The following is a 22533-nucleotide window of genomic DNA, read 5'->3' as shown; positions in this document are numbered from 1 at the left end:
AAGGTTGAGGAACCAATGGGAGTTGGCTGAATCCCTCGTCAACAAGAACACTCTACCCTTCACCAGTGCCCTCATACTAGCAGCAACAGGCTAAGACCTATTTAAAACTTATGTGTCAACCCTCATTCTAACACGCTGAATCATCATATCCAATGTACCATATAGGTTCCCAACTTGGAGATGAAGAAACAAACAAAGAAACACAGTAATTTTCCAAAGTCACACAGCTGTCAAATACAGAACCAGGATTTAAATCCAGGTTATTTCAGAACCTGAGTCCTTCAAGATGACTTAAAATGGACTCATTGGTAACACTTACCACTTGTTGGTTCACACCTCTCTTCATACCAGACTGAATGGGAGCCTCTTGAAGACAAGGACCAAATTGTATCTACCTGTGCTCTACATATTTACTGAATAAATTCACGTATTTACTGAATAAATAAAAAGAACTAACTGACTAGAAGGGAAGGAAGCAGAGCATAGTATTCAGAGAGGGAGAAGGGTCAAGAGAAAGTCAGAGAGGGAGGTTGTTTGGTTTTGCTTCTGCTTTTTCTTTTATAATGGGAAGCACCGGAGCATTCTTAGAGATTGCAACCTATAAAGAGTGAAACACACCTAATGGAATGGGACTGGATCAAGAACGGGGTGAAGGGCTTAACCTTGAACAGAAAAACAGACATTTCTTCTGTGGATACTGGAGGGGGAAAGGAGGAAGAGCTGCAGATAGGGAAGATTACAGGTGCAGACAGCAGGAAATTGAGCAAGTTCAAGCAAAATGGCCTTTATTTTCTATCTGAAGAAGGTGTCAAGGGGAGTGCTAAGAGTCAGGGGTAACCATCTCTAAGATCTTTTAAAGGAAAGCGGTGGAATGTTCCCATGTATATACAAGTGGGTATTTTACACATACACACAGAATATCATTAAAGGAAACAAAAGAAATTAATAGACGTCACCGCGGCCACCACTTGGGAACAAGCGGATTCAGTGGTCTGGGACGTAAGGAAGTCTCCGAGCGAGACTGTACTCTTCCACTGCTGGCCTTTTTAAGAGGTGCATACTGAAAGGGTCCGTAGACAAAAGGACAAGACTGATACAAAGCGAAGGTCAAGCAAAGCTTTATTTCGCGCCAAGAATTGAGAATCAAACTGACCAGCCAGGGCCGTCTCTTGCAAAGAGGCGACCCCTCCCAGTCTCACAGACTAACTTTTCTAGAGTAAAGGCCATGTGGTTGAGCCTGGCCACACACAGGTGGCCAATTGAATTACAATTCATCCTAGAGTAGTTATTTGAACTAGCCTATTACTCTGGTCAGAATTGGCGCCCAAAGGGTAGGGCCCACATTCTTTTGTGGTTAGAGAGGTACTTTCCTGATTGGATGTCTCCACCTGGCTTCGCTCATCCTTGGCAGGTAGGGAGGTAATACGTGCGCTTTTACTGATTGGACGTTTCCACCTGGCCGGACATGTCCTTGTATCTGGGCTTCGTTATCAGGGGCTGGTCAGTCATATTTTTCTGGTTTCCCAGACTTGTTCCCAAGTAAGCTTCTCGGGGTGGGGGGGGGGGGTGTCGGGTCAATCTAAGTTTGCTGCATCAACAACAAAATGGCTCGCTCTGGCTAAGTAGGCCCTTACACATACATTACTTTTTCAATTTAAAAAACTACTCACAACAAAAAGCAATCAGGCCCATAGCAAAGGTAAAGAGAGTAATGCTAATGGTTTAGCATAAATGTTAATAGAAATAGAAAAGGTAACCAGAGAGGTGGTTCAAAGCCAGGGCTCTGGAGTTAGACCTGACTGCTGGTACCCATCACCCCCATCCCCAGCTGTGGCGGCTCAGAAAAGGCCCCAAACTCTCTCCTTACCTCAGTTCCATCCCATCCAAAACCAGGGTGATGAGAGTGCTTCCTTGAAAGCAGTGAATTAGGATTAAGTGATTAAGATAGCGCACAGCCCACTGGGAGAGCTGAATAAATGTAGCTATTGTGATGATGATGATTATCTCCAGCTTTGAGGACCCAGCCAATCAGCCGACCCACAGATAAAGAATGTAAGGAAATCAGCTCACAGAGCTGGGAGGTTTTCCACCTCCAGACAGCAGCCCACTTCAAGACCCAGGGAGCCTGTCAAGTTGCTGCAGTCTTGGCCATCAGCGCAAGTGGACAAGGAAACCAGAGATTGTACTAGTTATTTACCGTCTACCCTATGGCAGGCTTGAGGAGGTGAGGAATGCGAAGCCATCCTAGTTCAAAAGTGCTAGGGTTACTTTTGTGGAGAATGGGTATTGTGTGGAGCAGAAGTCGGCAGGAAACCAACAGGGAAAGAGAGGTCAAGGGGCCAGAAGGCTAGATGAAACAGAAAGGAGGGGTGTACGCCCAGGAGCCAAACCTCTTGGTGTGTTCCCCACTCCAGTTAAGGTCGGGTTCAGGGACACAATGCAGGGGTCTAACAGGAACACAGGGAGAAAGGGAGGTGAGAAGCTAAAAAGAATGGTCAAAATGCTGCCAGTAACTGAGATCCCATCACATCTCCTTCCAAATGATCAGCCCTAGAGAATTCAACATTTCAGGTGAGACTCCCCCCTACTCTTGTATCTGAGAAAGAATTAAAAGAGTAAAACTCACAATAGCTGTCACGTATTAACTGCTAAACACTGTACCCAAGCTACTGAAGCATCCATTACCTCCATTTATCCTCCCAACAAGCTACAATGGCCGTGCTGTGGTTATCTATTCCATTTTACAGATAGGAAAACTGAGGCACAGAAGTTCATTGATTTGCCCAAGGATACACTGCCGTATTTGAATCCATCCTACACCCTCTTTACCACAGTAGGGCTTGAAAGCCACATAGCTGGCCCCTAGAAGAGCCTGAATGGGCAGGCTCAGTTCTCCAGTGACCCAGATATGTTTCTGGTAGCCTTTACATGTTCTTCCCCACCACCACTGAAATCTTTTATAAAAAGAAATAGACATTTAGGGTATATCAATAACGTTTAAATCTAAATTAATCATGAATAGATTAATGAACCAGGTGGTGTAAGGTTACAGGAGTAATTTTGCATAGATTTTCAATTAGCCAAGCGTTCACAGACCTACTGTAGTAAGCTCAAGCCTATGCCAAGCTTTGCAGAGAGAGAAAGTGACTTCCAAAAGCTCACAGACATGTGCATAACGTAACTGAAAACAGGTTCAAGATAACATATCAGTAACAGCAAAATAACACCTCCAGAAGAGAGGCTGAATAAGGGTTTGAGCATGGTTTTAATTGGAGACCATCACCTTTTATAAGGAAATCAAACTGTCACATTGAATTTCTGATTGCAGATTATGTGCATTCTGGTTCTCATGTTCATTTCTCAGATTGTCAGATTTTACATTAGAAATGAATCGTAATTGTCCTTACAAATTGCATTCTACACAAGGATTTGATCAACACAACAGTTTAATAGTATAGTACAGTCTGTAATTAATGTCACCAATTTGTAAATCCTACTTAAAAGCTGAATGTTACAAAGTTACATTTCCTGATGCCCAAATAAACAACCCACCTCAGGAAAATACAACAATTACAGGATAAACTCCCCACATCCTGGGAAGATACTTTATAATAAAATAAGCCAAATAAATGCACTATTATAGATCTAATAATTAGACTAACCCATGTATCTCACTAAGAGTTTCAAGAAATTCTACATCATAACTCCAAAAGAAGCATGTACTTTTCTTTTTTAACTTCTAGAATAACCTAGAATTAATGATAATTTCCTTGGAGAGCTGAACAGGTAGTCAGCCATATTTAACCCATGAAGGTCCCTCATGAAATAAATAAAAAGTCCTGTAAATAGCCCCTACCTCAAAGAAGTGAAGAGCAGAGATTAAAAGGAAACTGATAGAGAAAACGGACATTTCAATAGTGTTTATAAAATTTCGTTTCTGACACTCACTGTGAGTACATGGTGTTCTACATTTCTTTTGTATGACCAAAGGAATATATATATATATTTTTTAATTGCAAGGGAAATGTCTTCCCTCAATAAACTATTAAGAAGTAAACTGGGTTTGTTTGTTTGTTTGTTTTGTATTTTATTTATTCATTTGACAGACACAGATCACAAGTAGGCAGAGAGAGAGGAAGAGAAGCAGGCTTCCTGCTGAACAGATCCCAGGATCCTGAGATCATAACTTGAGCTGAAGGCAGAGGCTTTAACCCACTGAGCCACCCAGGCGCCCCAAGAAGAAGTAAACTGTTTTGAAGCACACTGTATACATCCTTCACAACTGAACACTTACTAATCACTTTGAGCTCATTGCTAGATGAAGAACTAAAGGTACAAAACCTTTGCCAGTTTCCAGTACTCAACTAACTTCTTAAGTCACCTCTTGGAGTCCTCAAACTGAGTCTGCTGATCCCTTCTCGGGCTCTCCAGGTCCAGACGATTTTTTAAATATTGCATTTTTCCAAGATTATCTTAAACATTTGAAGGAAAATAAGCATCATCTGGACAATCTGAATGACCACTCTACACCATGGTCCTTCCATCAGAAGTGTGGCTTCTGGTGGCCACACTTGCGTGCGTGCGTGTGGGCATGTAGGTGTGTGTGTGTGTGTGTGCCTGTGTACACCACAACAGGGCACTAGAAGAAGGACAAACAACAGCAATCACACTACCTAGGTTTTCATGATCTCCTCTACTTAGGAAGAATTCCATTCCAAAATGTCGTCCATAATTCCAAAATGTCCCTATTCAAGGAACCAAATACTCAGAGCTATGGTAAGGTTAATTTCAAGAGAAAAATGAATATAGATGCTGGTGGTCTCAGCTCCGATTCTTTCTGCTCCTTTTCATCAATTTCATACAGTTGAGTAGAAAATATCTACATATGGCTACATTTTTTTTATCATAACCAGTGACTGTATCATAATCACTATTTCACCCGAAGCCTCAAGTTAAAATCTTGTGAAAAAGACAATAATGGTAGATGACCGATCTCTACCAATAGTGTAGGACTGAGTCTTTCGCTTTATCACTGTCCTCTGCTTCCTCAGCCTCTGGGATTCCACTTCCATCCAAAAGTCAAGCTGACAAAAAGGAAAACAGCAAACCATACACATATCTTCCCACTATTAAGTTCAACAATGATGACTTAATTTCAGCAAAACATCATCATCAATCACATTAAATTAATGTTGTTATTCATTTGAATTTTATTGGTTTTATAGTTTTGTTTCGGGTTTTATGTGAAAATCTGTTGGAGTTTCATAGTTGTAAAAGAGCCATAAACATAAGGAGTCATATTTTTAACTTATATCTATACATATATAAGTAACATTATTTTTATTATCATTCAAGTCCACATTGGAGCATCACAAGGATTTGTTTCCTAAGTTTGAGGTTGTTGCCTTCATGGGTTTCTTTTCTAAGTTTTATCTGCATGCAAGTGTCATAGTTTCATGATCCCCATTTTACGTATAAAAACATAATGCCTAGAAAGTTCAAGAACCTTGCTCTGACTATGCAGCCATCACAACCAGAAACCTGCATCAACCTGAATGTTACCCAGCACCCCAGGAAAAGAACTGAGAATGGCAGGACTCTGCTCCTGCCACACACAACGTGGGGGAAAATGCTGACCCTGTGAAAAGTTTCCAGTACAGGAAAGTAATTCAAATACACAGTGTAATATCCCCAAGGCCCTAAAACCTAGAAAACAGTGCACTACTACTACTACTACTACTACTGCTACTACTACTACTATTGCTACTGATGACAGCAACAGCAATCCTATAAATGGCAAAGACTGACATCGGGATTACAATGAGCCAGGTACCATTCCAGGCCTATCACACAGTAGCTTCTCAACTTCCCAACAATCGCATCTTACACGTGAGGAAACAGAGGCCCAGAGAGAAGAAACTAGCCCCAACGAATGCATAACATAGCTATAGGATTCAAGCCATAACAGTGGCCCACGTCACCGCTCATAAATGCTACTCCCAATTCTACAAATAAAAAAAAAAAAACTGTAAGAAGAGATGGCAGTGGGTCTTTTTAAAGAATACCATCTATGGCAAGCATTTTCAAAGAGTTCTCATTAATTAGCCAGTAACTGAAACATTCCAACACCAAAACTTAACTTATTGAAACTCGTAAATCCTCCCCTAAGTTAATAATGATTATTTGATTTGATATTTGAGAAGATTACTCCCAGCGATGAGGCACTTCAATGCCACCCTGCTGCTCTGGAGAGAAAAGTTACCTTTGTAGATCCTGTTCAAAGAAAGCTCGTGCTTTGATCCTTAATATCCCATGAAGTAAAAGGTTATGCTTAATCTATATTTTATAGATCTAAAAGTCAAATCAGTTTCTGGGAGAAACAAGCAGAGTGTGACGGTAAGCATATTCTGTAGCAGTCATTTCATTCCTGTTTGGAGGATACTATGTGCTGAGTTAAAGACAATTACATTAGTATAATACGTAGCAGTTTTTTCTTGGATTATTCTGCAAGCATAAACAAGTTATACACATGTTAATTTACATTCTATATAAAAAGCCAATTTTAAATCCAATTTATAAGGCAATAAATATATAAAGATTCTAGGACACAGCAATAAAGTTATGCCATAAAGTAGAGTTAATTCACGACAACAATAATAAAAGCATGACAAATTTTAGCATTCTACCAACTGCACAAAGGTGTTTCAGGTAACATCTGTTCAGAAGCAATTGCTACAAGACAGACTAGATGAGATGCAAGGTTTCATTGTGTAATAAATGTATGTCAGTTTGCTTGCTTCATAATTAAAGACATGAGTCTTTGAAAAAAGCAATTAAGCCTTACTCTAAATCTGAGACAATTATCCCTACTCCCACCCCTTTTTACCCCCCATGACACACACACGCGCAAAAGATACAGAGCGATCCAGAAGTAAAAGCCATATATCATCTATTTTCAGCAACTAAACATACTCCCAAAAGCCACTTGATATATTTTGTTTCTTTTGATAAGTCATATATTAACAAACAAACAACAACAACAGAAAACTTCTTTTCTCTTGTTCAGAAGGGTAAATGGTGGGGGAAGAAAAGTCTGAGCAATTCAGGCAATTCACTTAGAAGACTGACCTGAATAAAATAAATGATCTTACCTCTGAAGGCTTCGGTGTCAGATGGGTCAGGTGGATTTTGACATGAATGCCATTCAAGTGCCTAAAGCCTTCAAATAACAACACTGTCTCCAATTCTTGCCAATTTAACTCTAGGACCATTGAAAGCATCACGTTAGCTGAGGACTCAGTGAAGAAATAAACTCAAAAAGAGCACCCAGGGATGCCTTCGGCTCAGGTCATGATCTCAGGGTCCTGGGATCAAGCCCACATTGGGCTCTCTGCTCAGCAGGGAGCCTGCTTCCTCCACCCTCCCCCAACCCTCTCTGCCTGCCTCTCTGCCTACTTGTGATCTCTCTCTCTCTGTCAAATAAATAAATAAAATCTTTAAAAAAAAAAAAAAGAAAGAAAGAAAGAAAGAAAAAGCACCCAGAAATTACCTCCACCTTTGCTCTGCTTTCTAGCAACTACGAAAATGATGCAGCAGAACAAGATGAATTCAAGTTCTACTTGCTATTCCAGAGGACTGAACTGTATGTATCTTCTATCCACCCCACCCCAATCACAAGGAGTCCAAAATAAAACCATACTACAACAAAGAGATTTAGATGAATTTGATGGTTCTCCTAAAACACTTCATATATAAACTGTTAAACCACACCTTTCAATGTGGTCCCCCTCAGAAGCATACCTGCTGTGGTCATTTCCTAGGGCTGCCAAGACAAATTACCAGACCAGATGGCTTAGAACAAAAATGTATTCTCTCAGTGCCGGGAGGCCCAAAGTCAGAAATGAGTTGCACTGGGCTCAAGTGACTGTGTTCGCAGTAGCACTCTCCCTCTGGAAGCTCGAGTGGAGACCAGTTCCTTCCCTCCTCCAGTTTCCAATGGCTGCCAACATTCTTTGACTTGGGGCTACATCACCAGTCTCTGCCTGAGAGTCCCATCACCTTCTCCTTTTCTGCAGTCAAATCTCCCTCTGCCTCCCTCTTACAAGGACACCTAGCGTGCATGTAGAGCCGGGCCTGGTAATCCAGGATAATTTCCCCCATTTTAAAAGCCTTCACCGAAAGTGCTTTTTAGCAATAGAAAGGAACACTCACAGGTTTCAGGGACTAAAAGTCATGACTATCTCTGGGGTGGGGCGGGGGGGGGGTGCTCATTATTCAGCCAGCCATACCTGCCTCCAGATACACCGGAAACAACATCCCGGTGAGCATGCGCTGATATCTTCAAGTCTACTCTGATGTCACTTCCCCCAAGTTCCCAGTACAACAAACAGCTCTCCAACTTCCTACCTCTTCCCACCTTACAAACTGCCTGTGATCAGGAGGAAATCATTAATTCTGTCTTCATTAAAGGTGCTAGTATTTGTAATGGCTCCTGAATGAGAACCGTAGTAAAGATTAAAATTCCCAACTGCAGGGGAGATAATACAGGACAGTGGCTAAAAAACCCAGGCAGGCAGGGGCTTGTCTGGGTTCAAACCCCATCCCGCCAACAGGCAGCTGTGTGACCTAAGGCAATTCAACCTCTGTCCTTTTCTTTTCCCACCCAGCAAACAAGGCTAGTAATATCACACACCTCATAGGGCTGGTGTAGGGGGTAAAAGGGTAAGTGAGTAGACGCACCTAGAACAGAACTTGGTTCGATCATTAGGGTTAATTATTATCATTATTGATGTCCAAAATGGTAGACAGATATTACTGGACAGATATTACTGGACAAGGTGAAAAATCACAACCCAAATTTAAAGTACTGTAATGACATAATTAAACAATAATTAACAAGCCGTTCGATGGAAACCATATGATTAGATGCAAGATTTACACTAAAGTCTATGAGAAGTTTTAAAGGATATTCCTAATTATAAAGAAGAGCTGCTCTCCCAACAGGATCACCAAATGCACGGGCCTCCTCTCCAAAAATAGGCCCACAGCCTAGAGAGGGGAACTTCTCCAGAAGCCACACATCCTGCTCTCCGTCTGGATGGGAGGCCACCACTGCCCATGCTGTGTGCTTCTAAGAGCAGTGAAAGGTAAGAACAAAGTGCCCAGCATCACTGAGAGGCATTTCATGATGAAGAGGCAACTGTTTTGTTCTATTCTAAAAGGGAAATAGGACTTCAGCTCAGGTACTGAGAGTGTGACCTAGGGCAGGACAAAGTTTAATGATCCTCCTGAATTCTATCTACGTTCTCAAAGCCTTCATCCAGACACCTGCCTTGATCCCTCACCCCCAGCCTCCAATAGTTGCATCCTGTCCCCCAGTATCTATCCCCAGCATCTCAATACTCACTGCTTCCAAAAAAAAAAAAAACCCACCTCACTGCTTACCATATTTTCCACTGAAGTCAAGTGGGCTGGTTCCCAAACAGCCCCAAAGTCAGTGATTTCCTGTGTAGCCAAACTAACATACATTTACAACAGACTAATTTCTACTCTTTACACAGATCTATAGGGAGAAATTCTATACCACAAACTTGTATACACAATTCAAAAGTAACCTGAGACGCAGGACTAGACCTACACTAGAAAACAAGGATGTGTCTGCTTTATCAAGGCTCAGAGTAAAGCAGGATTTCAGTGGGCACCAGAACTTATGCCTTCCTAATCTAAGACTGGGGCAAGGGACCAATTTCCCATTCAGTTCAACTGCCAGTTTGCAGCTTTATGGAGTATGTAAAACACCAAATACCTAAATTATCCCTATTCCTGTGACATCACCAACCTACCTTACATATTCCAGTCAAAAGCAGCTACCCATGGCAAGTAGGTGACCTAATGACTCGGTGGCCCAAAGAGATTCAGGCTAATGTGGCTCCATATGAAATCAAAAGAAGCCAAGAACCGACTTGACATCTGGCAGTAGAGCAAACAGAACTACAGAACAATCACATACAGAGGCACTGCTGAGATCGCACGAGGGAGCGACCATCTCCAACCTCAAAGTTAGAGTTACTAGGGTGAGACTGAGAGCAGTGAGGAACTAGGCTGACTTGGAAGAGCTGCTCAGAAGGGAGCCTTAAGACTGGCATACTGAGCCATAGGCCAGGAACAGAGTTAGGGTTAAGCATGGAACCTTGGGCTCTCTATGAGTCTTACTCCTAAAACAGATGGTCCCAATCGGTGGCACTCCCAGAAAAGGACACCGGAGAAAAACATCCCCACTAAGACCTATTGAAAGATAGGTTGAGGGGCGCCTGGGTGGCTCAGTAGGTTAAGTGTCTGCCTTCAGCTCAGGTCATGATCCCAGGGTCCTGGGATCGAGTCCCACACATCTGCCTCCCTGCTCAGTGGGGAGCCTGCTTCTCCTTCTCCCTCTGCCATTCCCCCCACTTGTGTTTTCTGGCTCTCTGTGTGTCAAATAAATGAATAAAATCTTTAAAAAAAAAAAAGAAAGAAAGATAGGTTGAGATAAAGCAATGAGCTCCTAAAGATCTATAAGCACAGGAGGAGAGAGAATAAGCCACCACAAGTGCAAGTCAACACAGACAGTCCAAAAATTACACACACCAGAACTATCAAAGAAAGAATAAAGAGAGTCACATAGGAAATACCTAAAAAAAAAAAAAAAAAGAAAAAGATAAGAAACAATGAATTATCAGAAATGACCATGCAGATCTGAAAAAGAAACAAATAGAACCTACAGAAATAAAAAATGTCGTTGACCATTGAACAACACAAGGTTTCGGGGCACTGATGGATTTCCATGCAGTCAAAATTCGTGTATAACTTTTGACTCTCCAAAACCTTACTACCAATAGCTTACCACTGACCGGAAGCCTTACTGATAACATAATCAACTAACATATTTTGCATGTTATATGTACTATATACTCTATTCTTAGAACAAACTAAGGAAAGAAAATGCTGTTAAGAAAACCATAAGAAAAAATAACTTTACAGTACTGAACTGTAAGAAATCCATGCATAACTAGACCTGTGTATTTCAAACCCATGTTGTTCAAGAGTCAACTGTAATTGCTAAACTTAAATATTCCAAACAAGTTAAATAGCAGATTAAACATTGCTGATGAGAGAATTAGTGAAATGGAAAATACAGCTAAAGAAACTACCATGTCAGCAAGAATCTAAATTAGTTTCAGGGATTATCAATAGTCAAAATTACCTCTAAATTAATTATGAAGCCGTGATTCAAATCAGACTCCTATCCAAAAACAAACATGGTGGGGGGTGTGGGGGCTCCTGGGTGGCATGGTCAGTTAAGGGACCCAGTCTCAGTTTCCACTCAGGTTGTGATCTCAGGGTGGTGAGAGGAAGCCTGGTGGTAAGCTCTGCAATCAACACAGAGTCTGTCTGGGACCCCCTCCCTCTGCCTCTCCCCACGCACATGCATGCTCTCTCTCAAATAAATAAATAAATCTTAAAATAAATAAAAAATAAAAGAAGACACTGTTTTAGATATGTTTATTAACTTTAAAGCTTCAAAGTATTGCCTTTGGAGTTCATTTCATCTTTACAATAACCCTTTTAACGTACTTAGGAAATGAAAAACAAACTAGAATCCAAATCACCTGATACATCCTAAAATGAAACTAAACCTAAATACTAGCTTAGGTTCTGTTTCCATGACGTCCTTGATGGGGGGGTTACAGAAAATCACATCCCATGCATTCTGGAGCATAGGAGTGAGAAACAAAATAGAATGACATCACTAACACAGAGAGTAGACTCTAAAAGGAAGAAAAACCATTGCCCCAGGATTCTTTTCCTACTGGCTACCTGCACTACCAGTTTAACTCAATCCCATTTATTCTTCAACTCTGCTAAAATAACAATAACAACATAGTTGACGCTCCTGCAAAACTTCACATGGCCTATGGCCACCTTGATACTTACTTTAGCAAAATTAATCCATGGTGTCCGTCATTTTCAGCATTCTGATACATATCACAGCTCTGCTCCCAGTTTTATTCAACCATCATTTTTAACTGTATACTTAGCAACTTACTCCTCCTCCACAAATCTCTATTCCCTTAATATGTGTATCCTGACTTAAGTTCCTAATGAGTGTTTATTTGTTCACAGAAGGCGCATGGAGTACTGTATAATTTTACCAATAACTTAAAAAGTTTTCCGTACTCCTAAGTAAAACGGACGGGTCCAAATATTAAATTTTTAATTGTTAGATTCACCCTAGAGCTATCAACCTTCAGTGATTTATCTGCACACACATATGCAAAACAATCATCATTGCATTGCTCACTAGATGACACCAAAAAGATTCGCAAGCCGCTCATCATGACATCTCCCTTGGGTGCCAAAGTGAGTAAGAGAAGCAACCAGAATAGCGAATTTCAAATACTTAGACTTCTTTCCAATCTAAGCGAGACATTCCTTAGCAGTGACTACATAGCCCGCCATGTTATTGCAACGAATTTTTTTGTACTTGGAAAATTACATCTGCCTTAAAAAGTTCTTCGTGGATTAAAATATTAAGCTGGGGGGGGGGGGATTCTTATCACCTAAAAGTTCACTTTGCTATGTCTCCTAGAGGGGTGGGGAGAATTCAACTTAAAAAATGCAATGTCCACCTAGGTGACGTCAATACAGAAACTTCTGAACAGCTTTTCAGCCAGAACAAACGTGGGGCAACACAGTGGACCAAGTGGGTTTGTCAGTGGATCCAAACAGAACTGGACCCTGTCGTTGTAAATCTATTCCGAGACTGGCAGCCCTAGAAACCTAGAACAAAACTCCCCCCCGCCCCCTGCAAGGCCCCGTGGATCCACCCACGGCTGTCAAGCCAGTCAGAGGGTAACGAAACTGAAGGATCCCAGGACGGGAGCCACTGCCCCTCCGCAAGGCAGCAGCTGCCCCACCACAGCGCCAGGCGAAACTTACGAACTTGGGGCGTTTCTCTCCAGGCTCCTCGGCCGCGCCGGGCGGAGGGTGCTGGGGGTCCTTCCTGCGCGGCATCTTGCTTTCCCGGCAGCTCCGGAGCGAAGCAGAGCCTGGGTAGGGGGCCCCGGCGGCGGAGCCCTGCTTCGGGTGGTGCAGCCGCGGCCGGTGCCGATCCATCCTTCCCCGCAGCTCTGGGGGACGGAAAGAAGACGGCCGCAGTGAGACCCGCGAGACGGGAGCTCAGAAATCCGCGGCGGACTGGCGTTCCCGGTTCCGCCGCCCGCCCCTCCGGTCCAACTCAGCCCAACCGCTGCTGCCGAGGTCACCGCCAACACATCCGAAAACTCCCGCCACCCCGGACCGCTCCGGACCCGCCAATCCCGCGCGGCTTTGTCAATGACACTCCCGGGACCCGCCTTTTCCGGGCAGCGCGAAACGTGATTGGCTGTGCGGCCCGTTCGTTTCGCCGTTCAACCCCTTTGGCGGTCCAGGCTGCTCGTCTTAAGGGCACCGCCAGGATCAGGTCGGAAGAGCGTGAGAAGCTACCAGAAGTCACTAGTGCTAGTGTGGGATGATTTGGAATTTGGAGAACGGTTCCTGCCAACCTGGAAGGCAGACGACACCCTCTGAACCACTATTTGAGCAGCGCTGGAATATGAAATCGTCTGCTAACCCTGCCTTGCCCCGGTGCCATGGCCACCGGGAAAAGTAGTTCTAGGATCTATACTTACTTGGAAGTGTGCTAGGAAGGTGAGAACAATAGCAACCATGACGCTCCAAAAGGATGCTTTTTGGACATATTGAATGCCTGCTGAGTACCTAAGGGCTGAGAGCCCGCTGTGGGGTGGCAGAAAGGGCCACCAAAAAATCAGGAGGGGCTCGGCCACGTCCTTAAGGACAGTATGTGGTTCACAAATCTTTACACGAATAACAAAATAATATACACGTATAGCAGTTATTTTAAAGATTCATTGAGAACAAAGAGGAGGAATATTAAATCTGAAGGAGCAGATCTAGAAAGGCGAAAGGAAGAGCCCATGGATTTTCACTAGGTAGGAAAGAGTGGCAGGACATTAGATGTAAGGTATTGGAGGTCAGAAGCAAGGCCAGGAGTACTCAAGACCAAAAAGCTGAAAAAACTTCAAGAGCTTACAATGAAGGGCCTTGAGCTGCAACCATGCAAGTCTTCTTGTGTAAACCCAAGGTCAAGCCTCAAGACCAAAGCAGTTTCCCCACACATCGGTGTGCTTTTTCCCAACTTTAAAGTCATCTTTTCTTTTGAACTATTTCCTTAACTTATCCATCTTCTGACTACATGGAAGTGGTGTGGGCCAAGATTCTGGTAAACGTCTGGTACCGATTTGGGTACAAGAAACAACTCCAGCAACTCCGGGGAGATAAAGAGGTTCAGAAGAGAGGCTTTAGTTCCAAGTATATCTTCAGGCTACATTATTGTTTTGTTTTTAATTCTTGTTTTTAAATGTTTCTTTGTTTATACTGTGCCAGACTTTCTGCACCAGTCTCTATCTTTAAAGAGCAAGTCATCTTCAGCGTAGAAAGTCCAGGAGAACTAGGACCATCAGGAACCATAGAACTGAAGCAGTTCATTAAGTCTTAATAACCATTAGACACAAGTGCAAATTGTATTCCTGTCACTTATTAGCTATGAGATTTGGAGATGATGTTAAACTATCTCTGCCTCTCCATCTGCAAAAGGGAATAATAATAAAAATACCTAACAGGGGTATTGTCAGGCTTAAATGAGATAGGGTATGTAAAGCTCTTAGGAATGTCTGTGAAAACCCTTCCCATCAAAGACCACCAGGAGAAAGACCTGCAGTTGAACAGGTGGAGTTTATTACTTCCTGGGGATGAGACTGCCCTCTATGGGGAACTGTGGGGTATTTCAGTAAGAAAGTCTTAGAAAGGAGTGAAAAGATTTGGACTTCGGTTAGGTGATTTGGAAGGCTCCTTAGAAACTGAATGGGGAGGGTTACTCGATTTCAGTACTGTCAGGAATTGGGGACAGTTTAATGACTGGATATCTTGATAAATTTTATCTAGAAGAATGACAGGTAATGAAGCTAGAGTTGTAACTGACAACAAAACAACAGTATCAGGAGGGAAGGTTGGTATTTTGTGATGTGCACTTGACCTTGCTGTTGTTTGTACATAGATAAAATTAGAAGTGGTCTTGCTCTGTCTCATGTCAACACAGTCAGAGTGACCTTATCTGATATTGGTGCTCTGAGAGATTGTTTATGTCCATGAGGAGAACAACATGGCTTAGCTGTGAGTGTAAGGCTAGCTTTTAAAACATTAGGCCCTTTCTGTGTCAAACTAGTTACCTTATGTGAAGGGTTGCTCTTTTCTTTCTCATGTCCCTGGCATGCAGAAGGTACTAAGTATAAATAAGCAAGTTATCAACAGAAGTTATTATAATTAATTTTCAAGCTTCACGTAGATCCCTCTGAAATTTTTCTTATAGAAATTTTTAGGGCACCTGGGTTGCTCCACCAGTTAAGTGTCTGACTTTAGCTCAGGATCCTGGGATTGAGCCACACATAGGGCTCTGATTAGTGGGGAGTCTGCTTGTCCCTCTAGCTCTGCCCCCCTCCCTGCTCATGCTTTCTCTCAAATAGATAAAATCTTAAAAAGAGAGAGAGAGAGAGAAAGAGAAAGAAAAAGAAATTCTTTGCAACTGCAATACATCTGTGAAAATATTAGTTTTGCCTAAGTTTTACATTTTGTAAAAGTACATTTTTAAATTATTATTTAAACTTCACAACAGCATGCACTGTTTCTCATTCTGACACCCCCACAGGAAGATGATATACTTCACTGAGTCAACAGTTTGGGAATGCTCCAAATGTGCTGGGTATACAGGGCTAGGACAAACTTAATGAGACAAAAAGCAGGCCCAGAGAAGCTTGGAATCCAAAAATTCATTTTCTTCCTTTATCATTTCTGTTCAGTCTCAACATGTAATTACGAATGTAACTTTTGTGAGGGTTCACTCTCAATGGCTATATAAGAGAGAAAGGTATGAAAAGTTGAGGGAAGGGATGGATCATTCCCAGTCGGTTTTTTGTAATGACAATTTTATGAGATACCATTTCACCCTTACCAGATTAGCAAATATTACAGTCTCACATCAGCAAGTTTTGGCCAAGATGTAGGGATTCCTACAAAGATGACAAGCATATACAATGAGTGCAGCCACATTGGGCAGCAAACTTTGTAGGACCAAGGAGAGAAGAAGATACATGCATCTGTGGCCCAGCACTTCCATGTCTACATGTCTCTCTGGAGACCCCCAAAGATACCATATGAAGATACTTCTTGCTTCATAATAGCAGAAAAGAGTAAACTATTTCACCAGCCTGCCGTTGCAGGAAGTCACAGAAAGAGTAAAACACACAAAGGGTTCTTATATTGTAGAATCCATTATTACATTTAAAATAAATAACTGGGGGTTGCCTGGGTGGCTCAGTGGGTTAAAGCCTCTGCCTTCAGCTCAGGTCATGATCTCAGGGTCCTGGACTCAAGCCCCACATCGGCTCTCTGCTCAGCAGGGAGCCTGCTTCTCTCTCTCTCTCTCTCTCTCTCTCAGTCTGCCTCTCTGCCTACTTGTGATCTCTCTCTCCATCAAATAAATAAATAAGAATCTTTAAAAAAAAAAAAAAAAGAAAAAGAAAATAAATAACTGGGTCTGCTTTTGAATATACCTCAAGAATAAAGAGAAAAATCAAGTGGAGATATATATATATCTCCACTTGATTTTATATACATATATATACGTATTTTATACAAGAAGAAATATACGTATATATATATGTATTTATACATATATATATATATATATACACATACATATATATGTGGTGTATGTGCATTTGTGTGTATAAAAACATGAGGAAGGGACACTTGGCTGGCTCAGTGGGTTAAGTCTCTGCCTTCAGCTCAGGTTAGGATCCCAGGGTCCTGGGATTGAGCCCTGCATCAGGCTCCCTGCTTCTCTCTCTGCCTACTGTTGCCCCTACTTGTGCGTGCTCTCTCTCTCTCTGACAAATAAGTAAATAAAATCTTTTTTTTTAAATGAACAAAATCTTAAAAAAAAAAAAAAAAAGAGGAAAATATACCCCAAATCTTCACCTACTTCCGTAGAGTAAAGGAAGAAGAGGCAAGAAATCAAAGCTGCTACTTTATAGCTATAGTATCTGTAATATTTTATTTATTAAAAGAGAGAGAGCTGAAATAAATCTAGCAAAATATGAACAACTATTTAATCTCAGCAGTGGGTATATTTGTGTCTATTTTACTATTTTCTATAATTTTCTGTTTATCAGAAATATTTCATATTCAGTTTTTAACAAAATATACAAATAAACAGAAATATAGGAACATTGGAAATAACTACCTTAAGTCTTTCCATTCCTCCAAAAAAATCTTCATTTATTGGCATTGAGACCACAACGAGCTATTAAGTGCACATAAGGAAAAGTGAAATAATTTCCTTTTAGAATGACCTTAATATTTTTACATTTTGAATAATAAAATCTATTCCCGTCCCTCTACTTGTTCTCCTCTCTCTTTTATTCTCTTACATCATCATTTTCTTTCTCTCCCTTAAAGTAATACAAAGACAGAGAACCAGGAACCAAAAAAACTTTCTATGAATTTTTTCTACAAATTTGAGTTCTAGAAAAGAAGTTTTGTAGTTCTACAAAAGCACTACCAAAAAAATCACAAATTCAGTGCTTTACTGTGCATGATCTCCGAGGAGTCAGTGGATTAGAACAAGAAACATAATTACAAGCCTAATTCAAAGCCTAATTTACGTAACTTCACTTTTTCCATTGCTTTACCTCTCAACAACAGTGGAAGCGTACCTCATTGTACAAAAGTTCTATAGCACTTCAGACTTAATTACAGGTGTTAGAATAATTAGCTAGCCATTAGCACTGACCTGGCACCTTGATTTCAAACCTTCAGTAGTAAGGTATACTACTGTTGCTTCCCCTGCAGGATTTGAGGGCTGGCTCCCTCCACATTCTCCACCTGCTTGTCCGTCTTGGTTTAAATTGCTGCTGTTCTACAACATAATGTAAGATGGGGAGAGAGCAAATTATATGCACAGAATGCTCACTGATAGAGTCATAAAATGTGTGCACGTAAACCAGGGTTTCTCAGTCTTGGCCCTATTAACGTTAGAAGCCAGATAATTCTATTTTTTTTTTTTAATGATGTCATCAGTTTTTTTGTGTTTGTTGTTTTTGTTTTTAAGATTTTATTTATTTCTTTGACAGAGAGATCACAAGTAGGCAGAGAGGCAGACTGAGAGAGAGAGAGAGAAGCAGGCTCCCTGCTGAGCAGAGAGCCCGATGTGGGTGCCCCTGAAGCCAGATAATTCTTTGTAATGGGTGGGTAGGGCTGTCCTGTGCCTTCCAAAGACAGATGGCTGTCCAGTGCCTTCTAAGATATGTAGCTGTATTTCTAACCCTGGCCACTAGATGTCACCAAAAATTCCACAAGACTGCCAAAATTCCCCAAGAGGCTGAGTAATAGTCCATTGTATGGATATACCACCTCTTATTTAGCAGTTCATCGACTGATGGACATTTGGGTTATTTCTTTTGGCTATTATAAATAATACCACTATAAATATTCATGTACTTGGTGTTCTGTGGGTAGCAACTACTCATTTCTCTCAGATATATGCAGAGGAAAGGAATTGCAGGACCATATGGCAAGTCTGTCAAGAACGGCCAAAAATAAAATAAAATAAAATAAAAAATAAAAATAAAAAAATAAAAAAAAGAACGGCCAGACTTGACCAAAGTGGCTGCACCATTTTCCATTCCCACCAGTAAAGCATGAGGGTCCAATTTTGCCATATCTTTACTGATTTTTTTTAACCAACTTTTTGAATCTAGCCATGTTAGTAGGTTTGAAGGGCTCTCATTGTGATTTTGATCAGCCATCTCCTTTTGTAACTAAAATGCTATTGGAATATAGCTATGCCCATTCTTTTACATATTGTCCAGAGCTTCCTTTTCCTGTACAATATAGACCAGAGTCGTTGCAACAGAGACCATCTGGCTTGCAAAACTTAAACTGTTTATTATCTGGCCCTTTACGGAAAATTTTTTCTGACCCCGCTAAATGATTTCCACACACACACCCTCAGTATATCACGATTAATTCTGTTCTGTTCTTTCTATTTCTTCAATGAGAGTAGTATTCTAGTAAGAAGCAACTATTAATTTTGGACATATTTTCACAATAGAGCTAAATACTTCCCTTTGCTGTGTTACACACTTACACAGGCCTTAACACCTTTAAAAAAAAAAATCTGTTTCACAAGGTCAACAAGATCTTGCTGCCATAATGAATCACTGGGGAGGACAGCATTGATTTAAGGTAGGGACAAAAAGCAAAATTATTATATGGCTATGTGATTCTTCTTAAAATACATTTAAGCAATTCGTGCTCTGATAAGTTTTCTCCAGGGTCTTATGCTGTAAGTTTAGATAGAAATTCTTCATAGGGATTATAATTAGTATTACACAGTTTAATGTCATGCTTAATAATTTCCCAGAATGCTTTGATTAGAAAATTAATCTGCCCATGTTTGTAGATGATAGAGCTGTGTAAAGAGGAACAGGAATATTCCTATTAGTGTGAGACACTTAACTAAGGTTCAATTGAAAATGTTAGATATCACTACCAGATCACACTCCCAATATTGGAAATAAATCGCAAAAAAAGAATTAAGTAATTATTAAGACTCTTGTAAGATTATAATTTAATTCCTTCATACTAAAGCACAATTACATCCTAAAAACATAATTTGTTGAGTCACTTGGATAATAATTTGTCTGACAATAGCAAATAGTAACAATGTCACTCAAAGCTAAAAATGCATATAAAATAAGTTGCAAGAATTCTTTGGTGCTCAAGAGAGATTTTCAAATTTTCTTTTCCTTTTATCCATGTCTCTATCTCATCATCATTTCTGTTTTCCCCTTTTTAGCCTTAGGTGAATTGCTGGGTTCCAAACATTCTATAGAATCAAATGTACATAAGGACATAAGGACTGTCTTTATTGAGATCTGTCCTGAAGGCATCCATTTTGCTCACTGTTTGTTTTGTGCTCTAATCCTTTAGCTGAATCCATCTTAATACAATAGACTAAAATTTGTTTTCTCAATTTGCTGTGATTAACGTATTGATTTTTCTATTCCATCATGGAAGGGTAATTAGTTGCAATAGTTAGCAAAGTTAACATCCTTCCCTATTTGCTGATGGTGTCTGAAATATCCAGAAACCAAGCTCTGCCCACACAGCATCCTGAAACTGCGACTTCTCCATTTGCTGCTGCTAAGTATAGTGTTTTCAAATTAATTTTCAAATTAATTTATCTTTTGAGGTATCATTGACATATAACATTATATTAGTTTCAGATATACAACATAAAGATATTTGTATATACTGTGAAATGTTCATCACACTTAGTCACCATACACAGTTCCCCCCAATTTTTTTTCTTTTGATGAGTATCCTTCCTAAATATCTCTTCTCACTTATTTCTCTCATCATCTCTCTAAACATCCATTACCTGCCTTCTGCTCAGACTTTTCATTTCATTTCATTTCTTTGTGTGCCTCACCTCCGTAGTATGCCACAGGATAGAAAGCCTGGTTCAGTTCCACTTTGTGTGAACAATAAAACTACCATAGGGGTTCATGCTTACACATTACAAGCTCGCCTCAGTTTACTCATCTGTAAAATAAAGAGGTTGAATTTTGTCCTCTAGATATTCCAATTCCAAGTTCTAACCTTTGTATCATGACCTCAAGGGCTGCCACAGAAGGTGAGGGAAATGGTATGTTTATAGGCCCTCTTCCCAGTGACATTGAAACCAACACCGCTTTTACCTGCTGTATGTATTATGGTTTAATGTGAGATTTCACATGAAACAAAAAAAGAATTGTGTAAAAAAGGAAAAAAGAATAAAAACTTTATTAAATGAAATGGGCCTATATCAGTGTTTTTCAACCTTTTATTTATTCTCATCCCCCTTTAAGAGTTATTACATTTTTCCTTATACACCCCCATAAAATTTTAATATTTTAAATATACAATATATTTGTTTACATATATGTAAAACACTGATATGTATTTATCAGTGTGTTATATATTGTAAAGTGTTTAATATATTAAAAGAGACCATTTTTTCTCCCTCCAAAAAACAATTTTCATATCTTTGGTATAGGGCACAAAAAGTGACATCAACCTTCCCTCTATGTTCAAAATACTCTAATAACCACCTGAATAACTGAGTGACTTTGAGCTACTTACTTATTCTCTGAGAATCTTTATTTCTATTTATGAAACAGGAGAAATAATTTGCAAGCATGTTATCAAGATTAATTGAGGTAACATATATGAAAGAGCTCTGGCAAAGTGCCTGGCACATATTTTATAATCAATAGTGTTAATTTTTCCTTCCCCTTGATATCCCTATTCAGTCTGACATTCTATGAAATCCCATTTGGATATTCCTCACTTGAACACCTAACAAAACTGAGCCTCTGCCAATTCCATTTCCAACTGCCAGTGTTTGCCAACACCACTGCCCTTCTTCATGATTCCAAGCAGAAATCCTGAAAGTTCTCCATGACTTTTCCTTTTCACTGATGAATTACACCCCAGTCGAGGAGATAAAGGGTGAACAGTGAGCGACACCCCAAAATCTGGGAAAGAGACATGAAGTAAGGTTGCCTCTCTAAGAATAGAACTAATTAAATTAGCAGATAATGGGAAGTTGTTGTTGTTGATGATGTTGTCGTCATCTCTGGGTTAGAAGACTGACAACTTCAATGTCAAGAGTATCTTATCCATGTAAAGAAAAGTATTCATCGGGGCACCTGGGTGGCTCAGTGGGTTAAAGCCTCTGCCTTCGGCTCGGGTCATGATCCCAGGGTCCTGGGATCGAGCCCCGCGTCGGGCTCTCTGCTCAGCAGGGAGCCTTCTTTCTCCTCTCTCTCTCTCTGCCTGCTTCTCTGCCTACTTGTGATCGCTGTCTATAAGTGGATAAATAAAATCTTAAAAAAAAAAAAAAAGAAAGAAGAAAGAAAGAAAAGAAAAGTATTCATCAACGGGATGCCTGGGTGCCTCAGTCAATTAAGCAGCTGCCTTCAGCTCAGGTCATGATCCCAGCATCCTAAGATCAAGATCCACATCAGGCTCCTTGCTCGGCACGGAGCCTGCTTCTCCCTCTGCCTCTGTCTGTCACTCTGCCTGCCTGTGCTCGCTCTTTCTCAATCTCTGACAAATAAATAAATCAATAAAATCTTTAAAAAAAAAAAAAAAAAAAAAGAAAAGTGTTCATGAAGAGTTTGGTGGTCAGAAATGGGAAGGAGAAAAAAACTGACACTATCCCACAGATACCTAAAATGCAGCACAAACAGAAGTGAACTTGGCATCTTTCTCTACCTGCCTCTCACCCCGTGAGCTCACCACAGTGGATGGCAACACAGCCGACCCAGCTAT

At 40.6% G+C, this 22533-nt stretch overlaps 1 protein-coding gene across 4 annotated transcripts in view; it reads right to left on the bottom strand.

Annotated features, from left to right (window-relative positions):
- Positions 1 to 13341, bottom strand: part of DIAPH3 (diaphanous related formin 3) — a 499636-nt gene extending 486295 nt beyond the window's left edge. For 2 of the 4 annotated variants that reach the window (XM_013047223.2, XM_013047224.2), the window contains exon 1: positions 12976 to 13341. In XM_013047223.2, coding sequence (XP_012902677.2) covers positions 12976 to 13152 — 177 coding nt within the window. In that variant the 5' untranslated portion in view covers positions 13153 to 13341. The remainder of the gene's footprint in view (positions 1 to 12975) is intronic. The other 2 variants (XM_004775321.3, XM_004775322.3) reach the window with 1 other exon arrangement.
- Between the last annotated feature and the right edge of the window lie 9192 nt (positions 13342 to 22533).

Source organism: Mustela putorius, unplaced genomic scaffold (assembly GCF_011764305.1).
Source record: "Mustela putorius furo isolate JIRA1106 unplaced genomic scaffold, ASM1176430v1.1 tig00000179_pilon_pilon_pilon, whole genome shotgun sequence".
Taxonomy (NCBI): Eukaryota; Metazoa; Chordata; class Mammalia; order Carnivora; family Mustelidae; genus Mustela; species Mustela putorius.
The sequence above is the reverse complement of the archived record's forward strand: the minus strand, read 5'-3'. Positions and strand labels throughout refer to the sequence as shown.